The sequence below is a fragment of the Hetaerina americana genome, unplaced genomic scaffold (assembly GCF_022747635.1).
Source record: "Hetaerina americana unplaced genomic scaffold, ioHetAmer1.1.p SCAF_1, whole genome shotgun sequence".
Taxonomy (NCBI): Eukaryota; Metazoa; Arthropoda; class Insecta; order Odonata; family Calopterygidae; genus Hetaerina; species Hetaerina americana.
This window is the reverse complement of record NW_027286069.1, coordinates 56384993-56408916: the sequence shown is the minus strand read 5'-3', so window position 1 is coordinate 56408916 and position 23924 is coordinate 56384993. Positions and strand designations below refer to the sequence as shown.

The window sequence follows — 23924 nt, the reverse complement described above, 5'->3', positions numbered from 1 at the left end:
GGTTTTGTGGCCTCTCGAGTCTCAGTTGTGTTTATTGTTCTGATAAAAAAATAAAATTGGCCCCATTGGCACGGAATAACAGGAACGTACAATATTACCGAAAACCAATATTTATAGTTGGGGATCACGAGTATTCAGGAGAGTAGGGGAGGCTGGGGAGAAATATGCCCAACTGGGAAATACTTTTCGAAAGAATTATCTGCGGAATGCTAAATACTTAAAATATATGACGAAATTTTCTGGGAAATATATTCCATCCAAATTCACCGTTATGAGGAAGCCACTAATTTTTCCACTGTAAGTTGACCAACAATAGGAAATACATATTACTAGGAGAAAGAAAACTTTTGAAAAGGAGCCATGGAATTTAGTTTCTAGTTTATGTTTGATCGATTCATTTTATCATAAACCAAAAGCTATGGCAAATGTTCTGAATTGAAATTCCATGCTTAAATAAAAGTAAACAATCTCCATTAGGTATACGCGCGCTGAGTACAATTTACGGTGCTAAATGTAACCCGAATCTACATACTATACACAATACCCCACATGCCGCCGCAAAGGAGGCTAGCGGGGTATTGCGTAATGTAGATTCGGGTTATATTTAGCACCGTAAATTGTACTCAGCACGCGGGGGGGGGGGATAGGTGGTCCAGTCTGTTGCGACATCTCCCGCAGTTTCTTGGAATTTGTAACTAAGGTCTTAACAGATAGTTATAATACACTTTTCATGCCTACCTGACCTTTTATGGAAAAGGCAAGTCATTGAAACAGTACCTCATGAGTAATTTCAGGAGTTTTAAACCTGCGAATCAAAGTGGGCGACTTCTAAAATTCACTTAAGAATTGCGTTTCATAAGCGCTTAATTTCCGACCGTGGTTTTTCCCAGCATGAATCCCGCCTGTAAAGAGCGTCTCTCAACGCAAAAAACAAAGGAGTGAAAAGTGATGAAGTAATTTTCACGAAGACCAGCCAATTTACTGAAGGAGAGACTGAAAAAGGAATTATTACTCTAAATTCTTATCGCTCATACTCTTATGATTTTTATGGGAGCGGTTTTTTAATATATACCTTTAAATATTTAATGCTTCTCCAGAGTTTTCAATGACCGATGAGAATGATGCCATCTAATCCTTTCACAAATAGTTATTCACGCACAGTTCTCATGCAATCACAAAATAGCTTATATAACCTTTAATTTAAAATAATTACATTTTATACACCAAGAGTCGGGGTCTGTCTTGGGATTAATGGCATCCGATGCATAACACAGCTCCCCGCGCTCAAGCTGGCGATTAAAATTCTTTCAGGTTTACTGCCAACGCAAGAATCTTACTGATGGGGTAACACCTCCCTGGTTTCTTTTCCGACTCAAAACGTGAATATTTCATGGTGAAATTTGAAAAAGAAGCCAAAACACGAGTTTATTTGAAAACCACACGTCCTCTCATGAAATATTCTTTTTATAATCTATAAGACCTAAATCCGCATTTGTATTGCGACCAGTGGGATGCCATAAACTTAACCGTAAATTTCTTTTCTCATTTCCTTCACTGACGATATCATCCAATAGTTTATCATTGTAATTATTAATTCTCTTTTCAAAATGCTTAGCCACCTACACCCATATTGATATCGGTGGCAGCTGGAGCGCGATTGAAATAATCTTCTCATGCCTCACCTATTTCTACTCGCAGAAAATTTTGTACCTAAAAATGCATTTCTTGCTTATTTTAATTCCCTTCGACTTTTTTTTATTGCGAAATGATGTTTTGGTTACCTGTGGAATTATTTTTTACTACACCTAAAAAGCTACCTCATTAAGTCCTTTACTGCTCTGGTACATACTTCATTTTCAACGCTCTGACAAATCCTTGGACGTGATGTGGCGTATTGGCCCAGGGAGGTGGGGGCTGCGAATTATGAACGTTCCGTTGTGGCAGGAGGTGGAGAGGAAAACATTCGAGTTTTTTTTCTGATTATCGGGAATAGGTAGCGTCCTTGACAAACTTTTATGCCTCAGGGATGGAGTGGGAAGGGGCGGGGTAGGTAAGAAAAAAAAACGCGGATGTGTTCATTCCCACCGCGCCGCCCCGCGCAACTTTCCCTTCTCCAAATGTGCGTGTCTCGCGCCCCTCCCGGTTGGTTGCCTCTCGCGCGGCGAGCTCCAAGAGCTAGAGCGCCCGTCGGTCGACCCGCCCGACTTTTGTCGTGACCCGCCGCACACGCAGACACGCAAAGATAGAGAGAAAACTCTCTCGACGGTCGCAGGGCTTCGCGGAGTGGGGGAGATGCAGTGCGCTCCCGATCACGACTCCGGGACCGCATTGCGCCTGCGCGAGTCCTCGGTGGAGGAAAAAAATAAAGTTCTCGACTCGATCTTCAGTCCGTTCCGATTCGCCTCCGTCGCCTCTCGCAGGAAGGAAATCTCTGAGATGCCGAAAGAGCAGGGTGAGGTCTGAGTGTCAGTGCCTTTCTCCTCATCCCATGTCCTTTCCGACCTTATATTTTTTCTTCCGACCCACTGGATTTTTCGACCGCTCGATCCCTTGGTCCCGTAGCGGCACGTTCCCCGTCCTGAAACAGTGTTCCTCCCACAGACCCCGAAGATTTTCGGAGTTCATCGTATAAAAAGGTCACCCTCAAGAGAACGGGGGAAGGAATTGAGCGCGTGTCGACCCTGTCCGAACTTCCCGCCGTCTCACGGAAGACTCATTCCTCGAAGCCGGGCCGCAGACCCCTCTCTTCCGAGACCGCGGCGGGGAGCGCCGGCGCACTGGTAGCTGAGTCGGTGCCATGCTCCACGAGCGCCCTTCGAACTCCGTCGGGGATTTGGCAGCCGGCCACACATGCGGGACTTCCGCAGCCGGGGTGACCGCGGGGGGCATGTTCCTGGCCCCCCCGACCTCCCACTCCCCGCAGGCTCGACGGAGATACTCCTGGTCCGGAAGACTCCTTTCCACCGTTAGCAGGTCATTATCCGCTTCTCCGTCGAGGAACCGTGTGCGTGAATACGGATCGGTGAGTTATCTACTTTTCGGCCAGCCGCCATGAGATGCGTGTCCGACGATTTAGCGCTGCTCAACCGAGAGTTAACAAAGAAAGAATCGTGAGCAAACCGCGAGATGTGCAATGAGGGAAGGGAATGTATGCTTACGGTAGAAATACTGGAATCCTCGAGGGCACTGTCTCGTTCTTCCCACATGGTCGTTTTTGTAGATATGAGCGAGTTGTGTGGGGTAACTTTTTCCCCTTATCTCCTTAGGACGTTTTCCAAAGATAAATGAATAATTCCCATCGGCCTTTGAGCCTACTATCTAATATCTTCAGTGTGTGGTGCGGGAGCACCGTAGAATTTTTTTTGCTCTCTGGTGCGTCGGCCACTTCGCGATGCGGCGGCGGTTTAAGCTTATTTCAAGATCTTGTAAACTCTCGGATTGTTGTCTCATCACCTTCCCCTCACGTGCGGCACACATTTTTTTTCCATACTGTGAAATTTTATTTTTACCACACGCAGAAGGGTCTCTTTGAGTTTGTCCACGGTTGACTTCTCAAGCGAAACCCTAGGGTAGATTACCAAGCTTAGGAAGGTGCTTGACAGTTATGATATCACTACGAGTGCTTTTGGTTTCATACTCATTCTTTGGCAAGTTTGTGAAAGAAGGGAAAATTTTATGTTTTATTTTTTCCTGGGAATATCAAGTGCCGCTAAGATCATCTTTTAGGCTGATGGAATTCCGGTTATGGCGCCAGTTGACTTCGTGACTTTAGGATTATTTTCATGAGGTGCGCAATACTGACGTACAAGCCCAATGGTAACGGAATATGGCAGTGAAAATCTTTGAAAAATACCATTTATATTCCATCAATGCTGGGGTTATTTGAGAGGGAGTATGCGAGCTTGGGCGAATTGATAAAGTTGAATGCATAGAATGGAAACAGTGACGTTATAATTTTGTTATTCCATCTCAGTACTACCCTCTCGGATTTTATGATAACCCGAGAAATTCTTTCATGATGAAGATTTAAAAAGCAAGTGAACTTTCAAATCTTACATTTATAAACAACAATATATTCAAATAAAATAGTTTTTGACCTGATATCCACAAGAAAAAATATGCTCTCATAATTGCACTAATATGAATTGGAAACCGCCGAAAAATCACGTGAGAATAAAGCAGTGATTTTGAATATGCAATTATTAAGACGCATTTTATATTGAATCAATGTGCAAGTTGTCATCTGATGAACTGACGTACTAATTTTAACACTTACAGCATGTGCGAGCCGAATCGAATTTATATACAAGATCTAATCAGCTAGCTTCTCACTGTATTTCCTTAGCGTGATGTTGGACGTGTCGTCATCTGCTTACTCGTCTTCCCGATAAATACTTTTCGTTGGAAGTGCCACGTAATCTAATAATTTAGATGTTAATATTGTTTTTTCGTTATCCTTGTCCACTTCGTATGATTTTTCTTTAGATGTTTAAATGCAGCTATTTAGTACATAGTTTTGGCGGACGAAACTTTAGTGAGCATTTACCATCCACTAAGTGTATTTCTTAGGTTTAAAAATATTTATTTGGTTTGGTTGTGATTACAGTTGAGCAAGCTACTACGCCATGGACTGTGTCCCCGGGCCCAAATGAATATACACTGTTTCGATGAGATGGCTGTCCACCCCCTCAGTGTAAATGAGTGGTTTATTGACACAGAGGCAATTGTGACTAGGAAAAGCTTGTGACTAATTTAATCTTCCAATCTTTATTAATTTTTTTTCCATCATTCATAAGTCATATTTACCGGTTGAATAATTATTTTAGCAGCTGAATAAGATATGACGAACAAATTAGAGAAATAAATTAGGAGATTTGATAATTGTCATGATTTGCAATAAATTAATTTCTCTAGTGTAAAATGAAAATTATGAATCTCTATCGACTTATTTATTGCATAAAACGAGTGATTAGAGTCCGGTATTAATCACATGTGGCAGGAATTTTTTTACGACGTAAAATAATCTTTCAGCGAATATTTTCAGAGAGATGTTGTCACTTCTCGAACATCAGATTTTTAACGGATATCTTCATGCACCCGCATGAATCTGTATATCTGCTAACCCTCCCGGAGGTCATGTTCTGAGAATGTTTTCAATGATCACAATGAATTGCTTAGTTGACGAGAGATCTATTCCACTTCTCACTATTTGAGCGTTATATGAATACATTTGCACTCGCTAATACTGCTTTGAAAAATATACATCGAGAATAGTTTACCTGTTTTGTGATGCATGATAAGTAACTGCCATCAGTGTCAAAGACGTACAAATTTGCTCATTTTTACAGTATTCCCACTATTATTCAATATATTTATACTAAAACATTATATTTGCTTCACAGACTCATTAAAAATGAAAGATTTTATCTACAGCGGAATTACACGAAAAAAATTCCTCATGTTATTAAAAATATGGGTTTCCAAATTGGAAAGCTGCCAGAAACTGTTTCTGAAGACACTATTGCATACGTCAACTCTTCATCAACATTTTTGGGTGGTGGCAATGGAAGGATGTCTTTATTTTCTTTCAATTTCGAGTCAGTCCTCTTTACTCGTCACAAGCCAGACACGTACGCTTGTGCACAAGTCAATTACTTAGCTCAAAAATCTTCTGGTTAGAATGTTAGACCAGAAATAATCACAGCGAGACAAAAAAAAGTACGAAAATGGTAATGAGTCACGATCATCACGCCACTAATTGTGAGAAGACAATAGAGGCGGTCAAACAACTGGTTTACGCCAAATGTGACTCATGCACGGAGCGGTAAAGCGATGAGGGTAATCGATTAGAAGTTAGTTCATCCCTCTCAACTTCATCGAAATATCAAACCAAGTAGATGTATAGATTGTAGGGTATGCAAAATGTCGTGGCTTTCTCTATATTCATGGTCTATTTTCTGATGAAGGAAAGCCTGCATTCTGGCCTACGCCGTTAAACAAATGGGGAAGTGCTCGTGGAGTGCTCCTAAAATTAGGGTTAGGATATAAACCGTCTGATATGTTAAAATGTGGGCCTTGATAGTGCACTCAAAACATTCTGGAATAAAACACTCTTCTTAAGGACTAAGAGAGATCGTTCTCCAGGGTAACCTTATTTTAAAACTAGTTTTCTTCAGGAATTGTATCAGCGGATCCTGACCAAAATGATGTCTGTCTGTGATGTTACTTACACTTACATAAGTGATACGTATAAGAATCATTTTTGTGTACTCCCACCTTGAGTTTAGATGAAAAATCCACCCCATCGAAGATGTACTTGTCAAAAGAATATGTGTTCATTCATCTACTGGATTTAGAAGGTTTGGTATAAAAAACCATCGGACATTAAAACCTCCAATATCGGTGATTCGGTCCAAGGGCGTTATTCCTAGGATTTGTGAATGTCTTCGGGACAATTCACCAATCTGTGTTCCACCAATGAGAAAAATCACCTCCCTTGAGTTCTTGAATAATTTTTAACGGTCGCTACGCGCACTTTTTGGGTGTAAATAACAATAAAACTGCGCGGGAAATTCAAATGTGGACGGAGCTCGCCAATCGAAACTTCCTCATGCTATTTTAAAATCGGCCGAAAGCGACTAATTTAATAAGTAATAAAAATATCCCTCTTTCATCGCACTGAAGTCTTAAAAGTAGTACTTCAGGTTTAAATGATGTTATTGTTATTAATACGAATCATTTTATAGGCAGCAACTTTCCATTTTCAGTAACATTATAGGTAGTAGTGGACACCACACGAACTCTAAGAGCCAGGATTTCTTTTCTTCCATGTGTCTTCCTTCCTCTCTTTTCCAAATTAATAGGATCCAATTCTAAAAACTATTGATTGAGACCTATAAATTTAGAGAACTCTAAAGTGAGTGTAGACACTTACATGTTTGTATAAAAAGTATCGGGAAAAGTTTCGAAAAAATAGTTAAACAAGGTACGTTCCAAAATTAATGCTTTTATTTTTTATGTAATTATTGAACAGATTTGCACATACACATAAAACTCTTCAAAGTATGTATCCGGGGAGGAGGTGGAGGGGGTTTTTGAATAATCTAGAGATCATTATCTCGAAGGCCTTTGCTACCATTTTTCTGTGACAATGTTACATTATTACTTACATGAGTTTATTCATAGGGGCAGCAATTGCTGGACGGGTCAGTTTTCCCCGTCAGACAATCAGAGATTGAGAGAGAGGACTCATAAGGTACGATAATGGTTTCTCCATGAGAGAATTAAAGTCAAAGAGCTAATTAAAGTTTTTGCTCAGATAACATGAAGTAATTGCATTGACAGGTTCGTGAAAATTCATTATGAAAACCACCATCAGAACATTCCCTACATTGCTTGGATTAAAGGTGGAAATTGGAAATAATGCACATGAATTTGGAACCAGCTGACGTTTCTACAATGCTCATATCGTGAATAATTATAACTTTTTTAAAAAGCTGTTCTTCAGACCGAAGACCAAGAAGGCGAAATCATTTCTAAAGCACTAGTTTTTAAGAGAGAATGGCGAGTGACGAAGGTATGCTGCGTCTTGAATTGGGACATTGGGAAGGGAAATGAAATTTACAAACGCAACCATAACCGCAGGCAACGACCCCATAGGGCAAATTTCTCCCGTGCTTGGTAGGGCATTGGGCAGAATTATCACCCCAGCACCGTAAAAACCGAGCTTATCATCAGCCAGTGCGATGATATAGTTGGTGGTATCGGTCATCGTTTTGTGAGAAGAGTTAACCGTGGAAGATGAATCACCAGAAGGTGGTCCACCTGAACAGGAATTGTAAAGGCGAAACGTTGGTAGAGTAAAAATAAAATTCTATGGAAAAACTAAGCGTTTTTTTCTACGTGTGATGAGAATAAAAAGCCGCTGCCTATGAATAAATGATAGTATTTGAACTATAATTATTCCTTTTTGAGCTTCAGTTTAGAATAACGAAAAGAAGAAGACAGCTTTTTATGATTTCAATTTAGTGGCTATCGGCCGATTTTTAAACACTGAGGAAAAATCGAATGAAGGTCAAATATGAATTTCCCTCTTAATCAAAGTTGACAATTTAAACTGAGTGTTTGCGACGATCTCTAAGAATGGTCGATAAAGATTTAGCGGTCACCGATTCGCATAATGGCAGAAATTTCCAAATAGAAGGAAAAGTTCATCTTAAGGACCACCTTAGTGATCACCAGCTGTGAGAGCAGTGTGGAAAGGCTTGACTTGGGAAGAGATCAATGCAGGAGCAATGCCGGAAGTCAAGTGAGAGTCAGGTGGGGGAACTGGTTAGTGGGGGAGGTGAGGGGTTTCGATGGGGCGGTTTGTGGTGTTTTGGGATGGGGGAGGGGACCTAATTACGGCGGAGCAACTGACGGTTGGGAAGGGCGGTCTGCTTCCTTCCTCTGATTCTGCTGTTTTGTTTTCAATGAATTTAAGTGCTGATTAAACATAGTAAAATCAATGATGCCAGGTTTCTTGTTCCCTATTTTGTCTTGGTGTAAGCTTTCGTAGTTGTCGAGTTAAAAATATTCAGTGAAAATGAGCAGTTATACGAGTCCAAGAGAGAGAGAGTCCTCGTATCTTCTGTCTTGATAGGGTAACGTTTTCGTTATATGTCGTTGGTCGTCGCCGTAGGTGAGGAGTTTCGTCCATATGTATTTCATAATTATGTTGGTGATGGCTACTCGTGTGTAATGGCCGTTTTTGAAATGTGCTACGTGTTATTTAAATCTATCGATGGTTTTACGTTTCTTTCGTTCAGAGTACAGTTATGGCTACTCCTGGTTGATGTCAGTAGACCTAATTTTATATATCCCAGATTTATGTTACGGTAGAGTTGTGTGTTTAGGATTCTACAGTAAACTGCAAAATGCATTGCGGTTTGCGAACTCGCGTTTGTGTCTTCTTGTGGAAATATTTTATTTAAGTGATTGCTCAGCGTTGAGTAGGAGCGTGGGGACTTTATGCGGTGTCGTCCTGCGGCTGAGTTTTGATTACTTTGGTAGAGAGTTTTCTCTTTTTGTCAATTACGTTTATTTCAATAATATCCGTTGTATATAGGTATTTATTTGATACTTTGAAGTTCAACATTCTTCTCTCCTGGTGGGGAAGGAGAGAGAATCGATGGGGAAAATACATAGGAGGCAGGAAAGGTGGATGACGGACATTTTGATTGAATAAAGAATGCTGAAGACTGTGATGAAGGGGAGAACGTTAGGCAGGCGAGAAAGAGGGAGGGAGAGAATAGGCATGTTGTGAGGAATGAAGGGAGGTAGGATGTTTGCAGCATCGAAGAAGGGTTTCTTGCACGAGGCCTGAGGTTTCCTAATGAGTTCTGGTTATATTTTAGGCGAGGTTAAGTAATAGAAGAATGCTTAGTTCCTGCCAATGCAAAACCTGCCTTAAAAGGTAGATTACTAAAATGAAATGTTTCATAATTGTAGTTTTACTCATTTATGAGCCGGCTGTGCCACTTTTTCTTGGTATGGATGGGGTGATTCGGATTTTTTTAGTCTTTGTTAAATGAAGTTTTCGAAAAAATGACAAATTACAGAATTTGTTTTTGTCTGCGTCTTTTTTTGGGATGAGCAATAAGTCTAAAATCGGGAGGGAGTTGTTGTATCCAATCTCATAGGTGATTTCAATTGATTACTGTTTGTTGTTGAGTTTTACAGTGACGCCATTAATTTCACATTTATTCGAGTCATAAATGTTGAATACTTAAGTCACCTTTTTTGCTTACTTGAAAGTAAGCCATACCCGTGAACATCTTATTGTATTTAGTGTAATATAGTCTATAATCATAATAGGAGTGACATATATTGTTTAAAGTAATTCGGATTTGTTTGTTAAGGCCAAATTTCATCGGGAAGAATTCGCAAGCGTTTCATGTTTTTGATGAGATTTTGCCTGTTTTTTTATCCGAGTTTCTTCGGAGCCTAGAAAGTTTGTGTTCATTAGTAAGTCATTTCACGTTTGCGATGATATTCGGGACTGCATGCAACGCGTTATTTTCGACTATTTTAGCGCAGAGTCTGATAGTGGTTTGCGTACGTGCAGACATTAGTTGATGGGATTCCTCTGAATATTAACAAATGGGCTATTTTTGATAATGTTTTCAATTCATTAAATGTAGTCGGATTATTATATCAGCCCCGTGCTATTTCCTTTACCTGATTTCGGGTAATGACAATTTCTTGACTAATTTTTTTATAGTGAAGTGGTCTTGAGTGTCTGTGCTCTTGGTGTGTAATTTGGGATGTTTTAATTGCTGTTAGTAAGGGTGTGCTATGAATTGATTTTCGGGTTTTTTGAAATGCTTAATGTATGATTCCATAAGTGCAAACAGGTCAGTCCATATATATATATATATATATATATATATATATATATATATATATATATATATATATATATATATATATATATATATAGTGAAATTATTGGACGAGAGTTTTAAAATAGGGTTCAGTTGATTCTGTTTTGTGCATTTCTTTGTTTATGGCTTTAAATCAAGTTTTTAATATTATTAAAGCCTGTGTTCATTTATCATATTCCCATTTAGCCTGTTGATTTACACTTTTGATGGTCACCCATGCTGACCGAAATATCGATATCAGAGTTTTAATCTTCCTGATGGTTTTTGGATATCATACCTCTCCAGATCATAATAGCTAACAAGCTGAAGCCATCGCTTCATTTATTTTCTGATTTACTTTAATCTTATCAACCAAGATAGCATAACCTGGGTGTCGTTACTGTCGAGTACCAAAGAAAAGACCGAAGTCTCTATCACAAGTTTTCAAAAGGTGTAATACACTCATTTTAATATTTATGGACATATGGACTTAATGGATTCCGAAAATTAGGTTCATTAGGATAACTTAAGTGTGTGGAGAGTGTCATTGAGAGATGGAGAAACTTTTGGCTACATGAAAGGGAACGAGTTGGGCAAAAAATCCCAGTCATGTTGCTGTGAGTGTATGATTCGAATTGAGATAGCATTAGTACATTGTAGCAGAACAGAAACGCTGCTCCCTGATTGGAAGCAGCGTTTCTGTTTGATTCCATGGGGTAGTGCAGTAGGATATAAAAGAGTGAAGATTGGAACCCATTCTTGTGACAAATTTTGACTAATCGTAGCTTTTATTTATGTAATGTCATTCGGATTCTTTAATTCTGCCCAAGTAGATGAAGGATTCCACTTGCTCTAGTTTCGCTCCCCTTACTGGATCCTGATGATTTATCTCATTAATAATGGCGCTTGCATTTTGGAACTACGTTCAGAGATAAAAATTGAACCGTTTAGTGGTCTAATTAATTTGCTTAAAACGAATCCAAATATTTAATATGTAATAAAGTGAAATTCCAAGATTACCGAAATTTAATATTATTTTCCATATTAGTAGTATTTGTACATTAATTATAGCAGGTTTCTAATAAAAATATTATATCAGTGCTGCTTTTAGTAGTATTTAGTAGAAAGCTGTGAACTCGTTTTTTATGAAATATTTCTATTGTGCCAGAGCCATAACCTATATGCTACATGGTTCATCTTCCTCTCAGGAAGATTTGAGAAAACGAATGTGTAGTTTTAAAGCACAGGAATAGCTTGCTTAATAACTGAACCTTATATAGGTGATTTTTTTGCTTGAATTTTTTGGACCAGTGTATTTTTAAGGGCTGATGGGAACAGTATTCAGGATAACTCATATTTGAATACGAGTGAATAACCACTTTGTACGAGTGAGGTGAAGCATGTTTGAGTCGTGGTTAGATCATGGTGTTATCTTAGATATGGCCATCCAATTAGGGAACTAATTTAATTCCATAGTCAGATATGATGTCATCCGAAAGAGATAGTAACAAATTGCTCCGTTTTACATCAAATCGCGTATCATTGTTCATGGGGAAAGTGACGGTTGCTAATTTTCTAAGTCTGATCCATCGCCATACATTTTTGACATCCCACGACCGTCGTTTAAAGAATGGCAAAAAAGCTATCCTCGGTGTATTCTAGAATCCTTAATACTAAAACAAATTGTGCCAGTGAATCCTTTATACTATGATAATTACAAGTATCAACGTGCCCAGTCAAAGGCGGGCTTTAGAGGGCTAAGGAACATTATGTTACGTATCGTGTGGAATTCGTCTGATCTGACTTATCATATTCTCTCTTCAGTTATTCATGATTTATACCTGCCTTCATGCAGCTTAAAAATTCTATTCTCTTCATTCCTCTCCTACGCTTATTTGATTTTCTCCCTAATTGCGGCCTTAAATATCCCTCTATTTCTCAAATTATCCTCCACCCACTTCCTCTGTCTTTTGCGTTCACCTAGTACCTGCCTCTCTTCTTCCACACAATTTAAACTTCGTCGGTAGTCCTCTCTGTTTAGCTTATTTTATTCTTCTCCACATAGTATTATGCCTTCAAATACCATGTGTCGAATCCGAGGGATCATCCCCTATTGTTACCACTACTACTCCCATTTTCTTCAAATACCAGAGCTACTCTACATGTTCATTCACTCCTGCTTAAATGTTGAATTTAACCTTCCTATATTTAGAATATAATTGTGGCCTTCATGTGATTTAATCTTCATTTCTCGCATTGCCCCTATAAGGCATGAAACTATAACTTTATCCCCTAAGAATCCCTATTCACTGTTCCTTAATTTGCTTAAGTTCCTTAAGTTGCACATCTGACTGAACTACATCGCTACTCACTTTTATTTCTATCTCAATTTCTTCTTACGTCACCTTAAAATTTCCTCAGCATATAAGTTGGACATTGCTGGTGATAATGGACAATACTGCCTCATACTACATATCATTAACTATCAAAATTTACCTCTTTTACCCTAACTTCTGCCGCTTGCTTCATTTTCAGGTTTCAAAGAAGTCGCATATCCCTCTAGTCTGCTATTTAGCTGAAGTCCCATTAGCTTCGTCAACTCCACTCCGAGCACCTTCTTGAAATCCAAGAAGCGTGCAAATGAATCCCGTTTGTATATTATATTCCTTTCTGTCGATATACTTAATACTGCAATGGTGTCGTTTGGTCCTCTCCACTTTATAACACCAAACTGAGCTTCTTTTTGCAGTTCTTCGCTCTGTTATGCAGCCTTCTATTAAGTTTTAGGTTTTAATTTTCCATTCCGATAAATGCATATGTTGTACGTAAAATCAAACTTAGGGTACCTTATTTATCTTATACAGCTGCTTTGCTCTTTTCTCGAGATGTGGATCGTGTGGCCAAACGCTTTCCTTATGGATTCAACATTTATATTTTTTTAAATCTTTTCCTTATATTTACCCTTAAACCATAAAAAAGTCTGTTTAAAAATGTGTTGCATGGTTGGGTCTAAACCAACCACGTAAACCATTGACGAAACTTCGGCAGGATACCTTTTATAGTGAACAGGTGTCCTCGTTAGATGCACTCCACAGAATACGTATTCCATTTTTGTTTTTCTTAAAGACGTCATGGATACTGGAAGAGGCTTCTCGGTGAAAACCTTATATTATTCCAGTCCACAACTATCCTACATTTCACTCTGATGTGGATATCAATCATTTATAACATCTCCTCGAAAAGATTGTATGATTCAGTAAGTAATAATTCTTATCTGCAAGCATTATAAATATTTATCTCAGTGCGTACAAGCCATAGCGTCAGAATAGAACAAATAAACCTAGTTTAGCGAAAGTATATACGCGAAACCTATATCCATCCCCAAAGGCACGTTTACAGAAGAGCGAAATCTGGAAATGGCTTGTCAGTGAATTATTATCCTATTCTCTTGTTCGCGAAACAGACAATACACTAATCAAGTTGTTTGAGAAAACTCTGATGTTTTTTGATCTTAAAACGATTTCTTAGCTACGAAGTTTTCAGTTAGAAGTAGCACTTCGACGGCAATAGACAACATAGGGCAACAACTTGGAAAGTATGTCGTTTTCATAAGAAAACTCGAAGGAGAGATTCGTGTTCATTACATTTTTTTTATTTCCAATTTGTAGAATATAGAGGAAATAATCAATAGGTGCTAATTGGGGCAATTGTTTCAAGTGAATTACGAAGCCTTTTGGTCTCAATATAGAATTTACCACCTTGTTACAAATTGATCAAACTATTAGTCCCAAAAGACCCCGAAGCGCATGTCGCCTTGACTGTTTGGGACATTTCTATCCGTTAAGTCTCATTACTGGGACCACACGCTGCGGAGTGATCTCCTTCTAGTCCGATTTGTTGCAATTTTCGGTTCTTATTTCTCATCATGTAACCGCTCATAAGTCACAGCTCTCAGGTGGAACCCTAGTATAAGAAAAGCAAAACGCGAGGCGTGCTGTTTCTCCCTGAGCACGATTTCATTACTCGCAATTACCTCAATAGACAACCTAGGCCTCAAGAGAAACTTCCAGTCACATAAATTCAGTTTTGCAGACCAAGTATTAAATAAACGACAAGAAGTATCGTCACTTTTCAATGCCGTTGATTTCTAGAGTGATCTTAACTATTTAGCCCAGTTGGCTGCTGACATGTTAAAGGCAGATACTCGATTAAGAGGCATGGGATGTACAATCTTTGATTCTTATTATCCCTTTAGTATGCATCAATCATTTCATATAAGTTACATGAGCTGGAGAAACAAATTTGTGTGCATTCATTCGTTCTGAAGGATTGAATGAATAAGCGTTTTAAGATTGCATTGAAAACCACTGTAGTGCGATTTATAAATGCGCTGGTGTTAGACTTTCGAATTGATGATGAAATTGGTATACTGTTAATTCTAGTTCCTTTCCGTTACTTCATGGATCGTAATTAATCAATCATGTCAGTTGATGCTTGAGAGATTAGGACTGTCGAAAATTTGGTGGCAATATGATTGAGATTTCGCCGTGGAAATGTTTTTTTAATTATGTCATTGATGTACAATGCCTGCCGTTTCCTTATGTTCGCTTTTTTCCTCGCAGTTTATATATTGGTGAAATGAGCGCTATCCTACACTTCTGGGTTCCTTAACTTTTAGTCGTCGTTTCATTTCAAGATTCCATAGCAAGTTTGATTTTATAGGAGAGAATACATGATATAAATTCTGATAAGGAGGAAGGATACTTTTTTCCTTTCGTGAATGGTAAAAAATGAGCCTACGCACGGAAAATACTCGAAAGATTAAGCGACGACTGCACCAACTCAATCACATGAGCATTCCATTTGAGGAATCTTGGCAGCCTGTCATGACCTTGATAAACAGTGCAGGCTTGTCACGTAGAAGTAAAATTAAAAATAAGTACATTGAACGCCTTTTATAATTCTAGGAAATTTATTTGATCGATTAAGAATAATGAGTCACCCTTAACTAATTGCTATTCACAGGCGATGTTCCAAAAGACGATTTCCCCCAATTAACCCCGGAGAATCAAGTTGGAGAGGAGTAGGAGGATTTTTCGCGAGCTAATTGTGGTGAGAGCGATTCATTCTGTCGGGGATGGCAATAGGTCATCAGTCACCATTCACTCCGAAGAGCAGCTGATTATGATTCGATTGTTTAAGATCAATCTAATGCTAAATCCTTTGGATCAATCACCCTTGAATAGTTCCTTGAATAGCATTGCTTTCAGAATGCCATGTGCACGTTAATTGGAAACTTTCTATGGTAACACTATTATGTCGGACCAAGAATTCACGAAGCGAATTAATCATCACTTAAATATGATTTCGCCATTTTAGCCAGGTGGCTGTATTTTTCGGTGATTGATTCACTTGGGCATTATTTTTGATCACATAAAGAATGCCACCGAATCGAACTATAATTAGTAGCTGTTCTGGTGAGTACTTAGCAAGAAGTTAATTGTCGCTCGTAATGCTGGAAAGTAATGTAGAAGAGGGACAGATAACATCCTACTCATCAGCAAATAAATATCTCTGCATTTGAAGTACTCTCAATGAAGTTCTCCCGTGGTATTGCGTGTACAGGCCAGTAGTATATTAACTGTCTTATCCTTTTAAACTACGCGATAAGTTACCAAGAGAGTTGATCATATTTTTATTTTACGATGGAATACAATCCGAAAAGGAAGAGATGACGAATGAAAATCTAAAGATGGGAGGAAAACCGAGTACTCAGACAGAGGGGCAAATTACGCAACACGCGTTAGCACAAGCCCGTCATCGAAAGACGATGACGCATTACTGATAGTGGGTATTGAAGTCTACGGCATTGAAAATGATAAAAACTGCGATTCGTAATATAGGATATAATCGTTATTGAGAAAGATTAGTAGGCCCTCATTGTTGAATACTTAATGTCTTCTTAAGGAGTAATTGAGGCAAACTAATTGGATGTATTCTGACCTACAGCTGTTCATTCAAGATGATCAGGAAAAAACCTTGGTGGTGTATCACAAGAAAAAAGCGATTTAGCAGAGTGTCAGAAACTGCCGTCATGGAGATCGGTAAAGTGCAGGAGAGCCTTAAAGGGCAGGTACACAATTTTTATAGGATTAATAAACCTGTGTGATAGATAACCGTAGTAACCAAAGTAATTACCTCCTACCTGTTACCTTGAAGCAAAAAATCCTCTTCTCATTTCCCTCCCAACAACATCGTAACAATTTTCTCTTCTGCTAATTTACTCCAAGATGAACTTCTTCTTAGCATAGACCTCCAGATCTCTTTCAAACCAAACCAGCTCGACCCCCTCTCGGCGATCTCATTGCTGGCGTTGATTTTGCCGTTAGATATATATTCCAAAGCGGTGAAAAATGTCATCTGTAGTTCCACCTTCGTTAATTAAAGATGGACGTGTCTCTCGTCCCATTCAAATAAACCTTGGCCATTCCCAAACTGTCGAATTCCTCAAGTCAAAAGTCATCATAATTTTGAAGGCAAATAAAGAGATAACTCCGTTGTAATCCCTCGAGATAAAATTAGTTACTTCATTCTATTGTCTTCCCAATTCCAATTCTTAGACGTAAATTTTATCGAAAAATGAACGAGATGGTGTCATAAGCTAAACCAACCCTCAAATCACGTTCTAATCTAATAAAACTAAAATTTAGTATTCCGGAGACCCTTCAGAAATCGGTATGTACCAAATTAAATGCCTTCCCTTTGCAGCAAAACATTTCATCAAACAAAACGTGAACTTGTAGTCAGATTCAAGGAAAATATGACACTTTTCAAATAAAATAGTTCAGAAAAGCATGCAATAGAGACCTATATCTCCTGCAGGCGTACGTCTATTTAAAAGTTCACCCAACCATCCCCTCGATCTTTGTGAGTGTATTTCATTGCAATTCAAAAGTAGTTTAAATTAAGACCTAGGCTCCATTTCATCCACCTCTTCCATCACGTCCAATCGTGTGGGAACCATATATGCACCGCTCTGGTGCTCTTTACACGTCTGAGATCGCTGGGTGTGCAGCCGGTAGGATATTCGAGCATTGTAGGACTCTTTTAGATTATACTGTGGGTCAAATAGAGGTTCACCAAAGTCCTCATTGCCAAATAATGTAGCTTTGAATGAAGTGAGGGTCAGTGCTACAGATGTATAACATAGGTCAGTCAATGAGAGCCATATTACGCTGAACAGAAAGTTTTACAAGATTTCCGATAATAATAAGAAAGAGATCCCCATTAAATATTTATGCGATGTCAAGGAAATAATAGCTATATTAGAAGCTAAATGCCGAAGTTTAACAAATAAAGTCACTGAGTACATCAGCTCATTCAAAGCACAGTTGCAGATATAATCATTGGAATTGTATTTGGGTATCCACTGAATCGCCGACAGTGAAAATATCTCAAAAACCTTTTCAATTAGCAGAAATGACAGCAAATAGAATTGAGGGCGGTTTCTTCATTGCAGTGAAGAATTCTTACAACAGTAGGCCTGAGATGATTCCAGATATCGTTTTGGCAAGTGTTTGGTGTTCAATTAAAAGTCCCCAATCAAAAATAATTTATATACGCGCATTTTATAGCCACCGGATGATAGAGTTAATTCAATACTATAACTAGACAAGCCAATCAAAAGTTTCTCATCCTTAAAACAACGAATGAGTTCTAATAATCGGTGGAGATTTCAATGTCCAGTCTATTGAATAGAAACCATTTAAGGCATTGGCAACCACAAAGCGGTAAATGGTAAGTCCCTATGTGGGGTCAAAAATAAGAAGCTTAAAATAAAAATTTACTGACCTAAAAATGGGGAATGTAAATACTTAAATATGTGTTACAGAGTACATTTGCAAATTTTAAGAAAGATAGTAAACATTGAAGTACTGAGCACACATGAAATCACTTCTTTGACACCACGCGCTCAGCAGTCAACAGGTTCATTACAAGTAAATTTACAAAAGATAGCACGGAACCTTGATGGCACAACGCAGAAGTTAGAAAATCGTAGGGGCGTCAAAGGATCTCACGCCAAGATGAAAAACTTATTCTGAACGACGCATCTACCCGCGAAGAGAATGGGATCATTTAAGAGATTATAGACCCTATTAAAACATAGAAACAAGTGTAAAGGACACTCACTTATATAAGTAAGGTAAGGGTAAGGAGAGGTAATCTACCGATAAGGTAGGTTTTTGGATGGACACAACTACCAAACAAACATTTTATTACTCCTAACAAAACACAAAATCCATCATTCTACTCTATATCAGGTCCCTCTTCATCTCTGAGTTCTTTCTTCCTCCCTTCATCCCGTCCAACCTCCCTATCCTATTCCTTCCCTTTCCTCTTTTGCCCAACAATCTCCCCTCTATCACAGTCTTCAACATCCCACTGCCGGTCAAACTCACGTATATATTGTTTGCAAATTGTATCCCAAAAACAAGTATAATAAACCTGAGGATAAATTTATTGCAGATTAAAGTACAAATTGCTAACATTTTTCATAAGAGTACCCTTATGTAACGACACAAATTCCTGTGCATCCGCCAGTTGTGGTATGCTTCCTGTAGGGCATCAATAGGACCCTCGCTCAGGAACCTCGTCATGGCCACTTTCACTTCAATCCAGTGGTCCAAAATGGTACTCAAAGGGGTTATACTTGGGTCGCGGTCCAAGACCCATGTCTCGACACCGGTAACCACCTATTTTGAAAAATTCGGGTCACTTTCACCGCGGTTCAAGAGGTCCAAGGCGAGCAGTCTTCTGACAGCACCTTGGGGACCATCTTGGCACACCTTTCTCATGGCTAAATTTTCTGTAAGAATGCAATGAAGTGTGGTTTTCTGAATAATACACTCTTATACTAACATCCTGGCACTTGGGGGTCAATCAGAATTGCGTATGTGTCTCACTCTTCATACATTTTCATCACATTGATTTGTTGATGGATGCTCAGCGCATACTCCATCGTCAACCTTGCTGCTGTCCTCCCAGAGCATCCTGTGCAAGTAGAAAGCTGTCACTTGGGACATTTCTCCATCTTCATAAGCATCCTTAACCATGATCATGGTCTTTATACCTAATTTTCTAAGCTTAATGCACAATTTTATCGCATGTGAATCACGGCTCCATGGAAAGTGGCATCGTGAATTCGTGACATGATCGTTGAAAAGGGGTTCAGTCTAGCAGCAATCCACACACTGTAAATGCCCACAGTTAACTGACGTCGGTCGCGTTGCTTTCCCAAGATCTCCCATTACCTACCCCACCACTCATGCCATCTGCTTTGGTGGCAAATAATCAGTATAATTATTTTTGGGACATACCCTGTATATAATCACGTGCACTCAATTATGCGAATCTTTTAACCTAATTTATATTTGTCTCCAAGATAGGTACAGGGTTCGTCCGGAAAATAAGTGTACTGAGCTCAGGAAAAAAAATGTATTACACTTTTACATATCTTAAGCTAATATTCCTCAAAATAGGACCCTTGTGAGTCGATACACTTGTTCCAGCGGCGTTCCTATTCCTGGAACGCTCCCGCGAAGGCATCATCGGGAATCTCTCGAAGACTCGTCGTCGACCTCTTCTCTGCCCTCCACGAACATCTTGTGCCACCGAAAGATCATGTTTCTGGACATGGCTGACTCCCCGTAAGCCTGGTTAATCATACCGACAGTTTCGGTAGACGATTTCCCAAGCTTTACCGCAAATTTGATGGAATAACGCTGCTCCAAAAACTTCGGCATCGCGTTCCGTGACGTGGGTCGAGCGTGGAGGTTCGCGTTAACAGAGCTCCTCACTACACCACAGCTCAGAGCCGACTGCCTTTTTCAGCGTCGCTTGCCAACATACCCCCCTCCAATCGCAGCCCGTCAGAGCGGTGCTGGGCGCGCCTGGAGCGGCGCGCCCAGCCCAGGAGTCAGTACAGTTATTTTCCGGACGAACCCTGTATTTTAAATACACAGAAAAGGAAAAAGTAATTTTAAAAGAATGCGCTGCATGTAAAATTTACTTGACACCAGTAGCCAACAAGCCCAGGGTGGCGTTTAACGTAGTTGCCAATTGGGGAGCCCTAACACCTCCCGAATTCAACTCAACACGCTATTTCATGAAGAAACAGTGAGAGTGAATATCCCGGAGACGAAGACTTTGAGCGTTTTTATTGAGCGATTTTAATTCCCACGGCCCTTCACGGGGAAGCTTAAAGGTTCATATCAAGTGGAAGAGACTGATCGTAAACCATTTTACCGATGATTTGAAATTTTTAAAAATAACATGAAAAGAAATCCATTTTAATAGCTTCATAGGAGAGCTCTCCAAACATTGATAACTGTCTTTGCCGTAGCAGTGTCATGACCAAGGTTGATAATGCCCATGTAACACTCATACGTTCTAGTGTTTGTGCAACCGATAACTTTTCTCTTGTGAATTCAATGAACCTTTAATTCATATATGTCTCGATGAGAAAATTCGATCGTCCAAAAAGACTGAGCTTTTTTTAGCACAGTTATACTTTTAAGTACGGCATTAATCGTGACGGCATGAATATAATTTGGTGGCATTAACGAGCTCTTTAAACGTAGCAGCCAATGACAGTGTTCCTCGGTCAAGGGATAATGATACTCGAGTTCCAGTACCTTGTGGAACGTGCTTAAGCAATGCAATTAAGGAAACGCGTGCTGCGAATTTTTAAGAAATATCCAGGATAGAAAACTCTTCCCGCCGTTTGCAATAACAAGATCGATCAATCGTGAAACGGACCAAGAAAATTTCATGGAGAATTGACGACTTCTCTCTTGGAATGGTGCGTAGTTTTTGGCTGTTTGCTCTCACGGCCATATTATAATTGGTATTGCACTCTTAAAGTAGGCTTTTTGGATGGACAACGGTAAAACAACATTTATTTGCCTCTCCTAGCTAAACACAACCTAACATCCGACACTGGAAGGAACCCCTCTACAATTCTGCATACTTCCTCCCTCCCTTCGTGCCGTCCATCATGCCTATCTTATTCCTACCCCTTCCTCGCTTGAGTAACCTTCTCCCCTCTTATCATAGTCTTCAAAATCCCATCGCAAATCAATGCCCATCATTGTTCGTTTATGTTGCATATTTATTTTAGAAGTGCTCTAACAGAGAAGTTTCTCGTCACGATTCTGCGTTTTTTGATCTCGATTAATCTTCTAATAGCACCTATTCCTTAAACTTATAATGACACTCAAGTAATATGGAGAGGTAAAATGAACAGTGTTTTGCATTAACTTTTTCTCTGTCTATTTTCCTCGTCCGTTGTCCACGAGTTTCTGGTTGCGTTTAATCCTACGACGTGCATAAAAAGTAGAAATCACCAGTAAGAATTTGTTTCCATTTTAAGTTTGCCGATTTCCTTGAAATGGTCATGCCGGAGAAAGTGTCACAAATGCTGGTTATAACAGTAAGGTCTGTAACATACTCGTATTGGATCTGGAAGCGGATTCGAATCCAAAACCAGAAGTAATTCATAAAATGGACTACGTTTAATGAACTCATTCCCAACTCGTCGAATATGAGTTTGATAAAAAATAACCGGATTGGGTTATTTGGAATCTGAAATAATAAGAAAGAAAAAAACTCATCAACCGTCACTTTTATAGATGTAGATAATAATGAATGAGTAGTGAGAATTATTTGGTTTAACTATAAAGATTCATTCCTTATTTGTGGAAGTAAAAACGCAATGAATTTGTCTTTGATTCCTCTTTTATATCTACTGGGATCATTGAGGTACGTGATAAACTACGTTTCTGTTAAAAATTGAAACGAAGTGGAATATAACGTCAGAATATTTTCGAGAAGTCAGTCACTAACAGTTTGGAATGGAAATTTTAGATACTTGGATACAACGAATATAGATTTTATTAAGGTTTGTAACGGCGTTGACAAGTTGTTGTTTGTTTTTAGCTAGAAATATAATCTTTCATTTGAGCCTGTTTTACTGGGCTTAATAACACGCTTAACTTTAAGAAATAGCTAGGTATTTATGGGCGACAGTAAGAAGAGACGAAGCGGAGAACATGACAAATAGCATAGGATTCTTGGCACTCTTATTAACTCAAATACAAATCGATCGGCTTTATTAACTAAACAATTACAGCTACGAAGAAAATTTACTGGAAGAAATTTTTAATCCTGTAATTGACCAATGGGGAAAGGAAAGCAATGGCTATTGACGAAGCTAGTTTTGCCTTTCGCTCTCACTCCCTCTAGATTTCTACTTTCCCGCACATATTTTTGGGTCACTACACGTATTTATATATGAATTTGCAACCCAATGTGAAGTGATAGAGTAGGTGGTTCATGGACATTGAATGTGAATTAATTAAAGTCTTCTTGGTGCATCAAAGTCGAAAAGTGGGATTAAAAAAATAATTAATTACGAATGTTAATTCTCTCATGTGAAATATAGGGATGAGAAAAACCTATCGGATAAAATTTCAAGTGTATAAGAGAAGGCTCGATCACCTTGAAGTTTACGAAAACATCTAATTGGAGCGTCGAATACAGGCAAAATAATTCGTTGGGCGAAAACATTTTGCTCTCAAAAAATTTAATGGTAATAACCAGAGAATCGAGGTGTGTTGGGTGATATATTTTGCCATAGAGGCCTCAATAATTCTTTATGCACCTCCGTATTTCCCTATTCTTAATATTCTCTGTGTCTATTCATTTCTCTTAACTAAGGTTTTCATGTTATGAAATTGAGTAAGAGCGTTAAAAATCGTAAAGAATTAGGCCATGCATTACTTATGTGACTGATGACCGGCTTCACGTGACTCTTGAATCAAATTTGCCAAAGCTGTCAATATGTTAATGGTCGACGATCAATGCTTAAACTATACAGTTTGGCCAATCGAATCTGCCAAAAAAAGTCGTATCATGCTACACGCCTACTTTTGGGCGTTCACCATTCGTATCGGTGTTGGCACTGATGACTGATTGTCCAAGAACTAAGAGTTTTGAGAGGAAGTATTCGATGAAGACTAGTTCATCCGTAAATTCAAATGTAATATTACTAGTGCTATTATTTGTAAACTAATGTAAACTGACTTTTAATGTAATTCATCAAAGCCCAGCGCATGTTAATGTATATGCTATTGTCTTTGACAAAAAAAGTGAATTTAATTGCAGTACTTGCTTATCCGTCAAGAATTTTCTATAGCTCATAGCATAATGAATATTTTGTCGAAATCTAATCCTAAGATTATATAGTACTCCTCTTTTGAAATATTAAACTTGGGTTAGATTTTTGAAAGCTGTGGTAAGAGGAGAGGATTTGGAATAGTTATCCTCCGTAACATTTGAAAGAAATACGCAAATTCGTGGACATTGTAATACCACAGTAAAAAGCGCAATTATTTTTCCAGAGAAAATCGATTAAAGGTCGACCTTTAGACCGATTACATTCGGTACCAATGCCTTTGCTCC

General features: G+C 38.9%; 1 protein-coding gene across 3 annotated transcripts in view; it reads left to right on the top strand.

Annotated features, from left to right (window-relative positions):
* The first annotated feature begins 2551 nt into the window (after positions 1 to 2551).
* The window catches only part of Nedd4 (E3 ubiquitin-protein ligase Nedd4), a 95017-nt gene continuing 73644 nt past the window's right edge, over positions 2552 to 23924 (top strand). The window contains exon 1 of one of the 3 annotated variants that reach the window (XM_071589862.1): positions 2552 to 3022. In XM_071589862.1, coding sequence (XP_071445963.1) covers positions 2798 to 3022 — 225 coding nt within the window. In that variant the 5' untranslated portion in view covers positions 2552 to 2797. The remainder of the gene's footprint in view (positions 3023 to 23924) is intronic. The other 2 variants (XM_071589853.1, XM_071589879.1) reach the window with 2 other exon arrangements.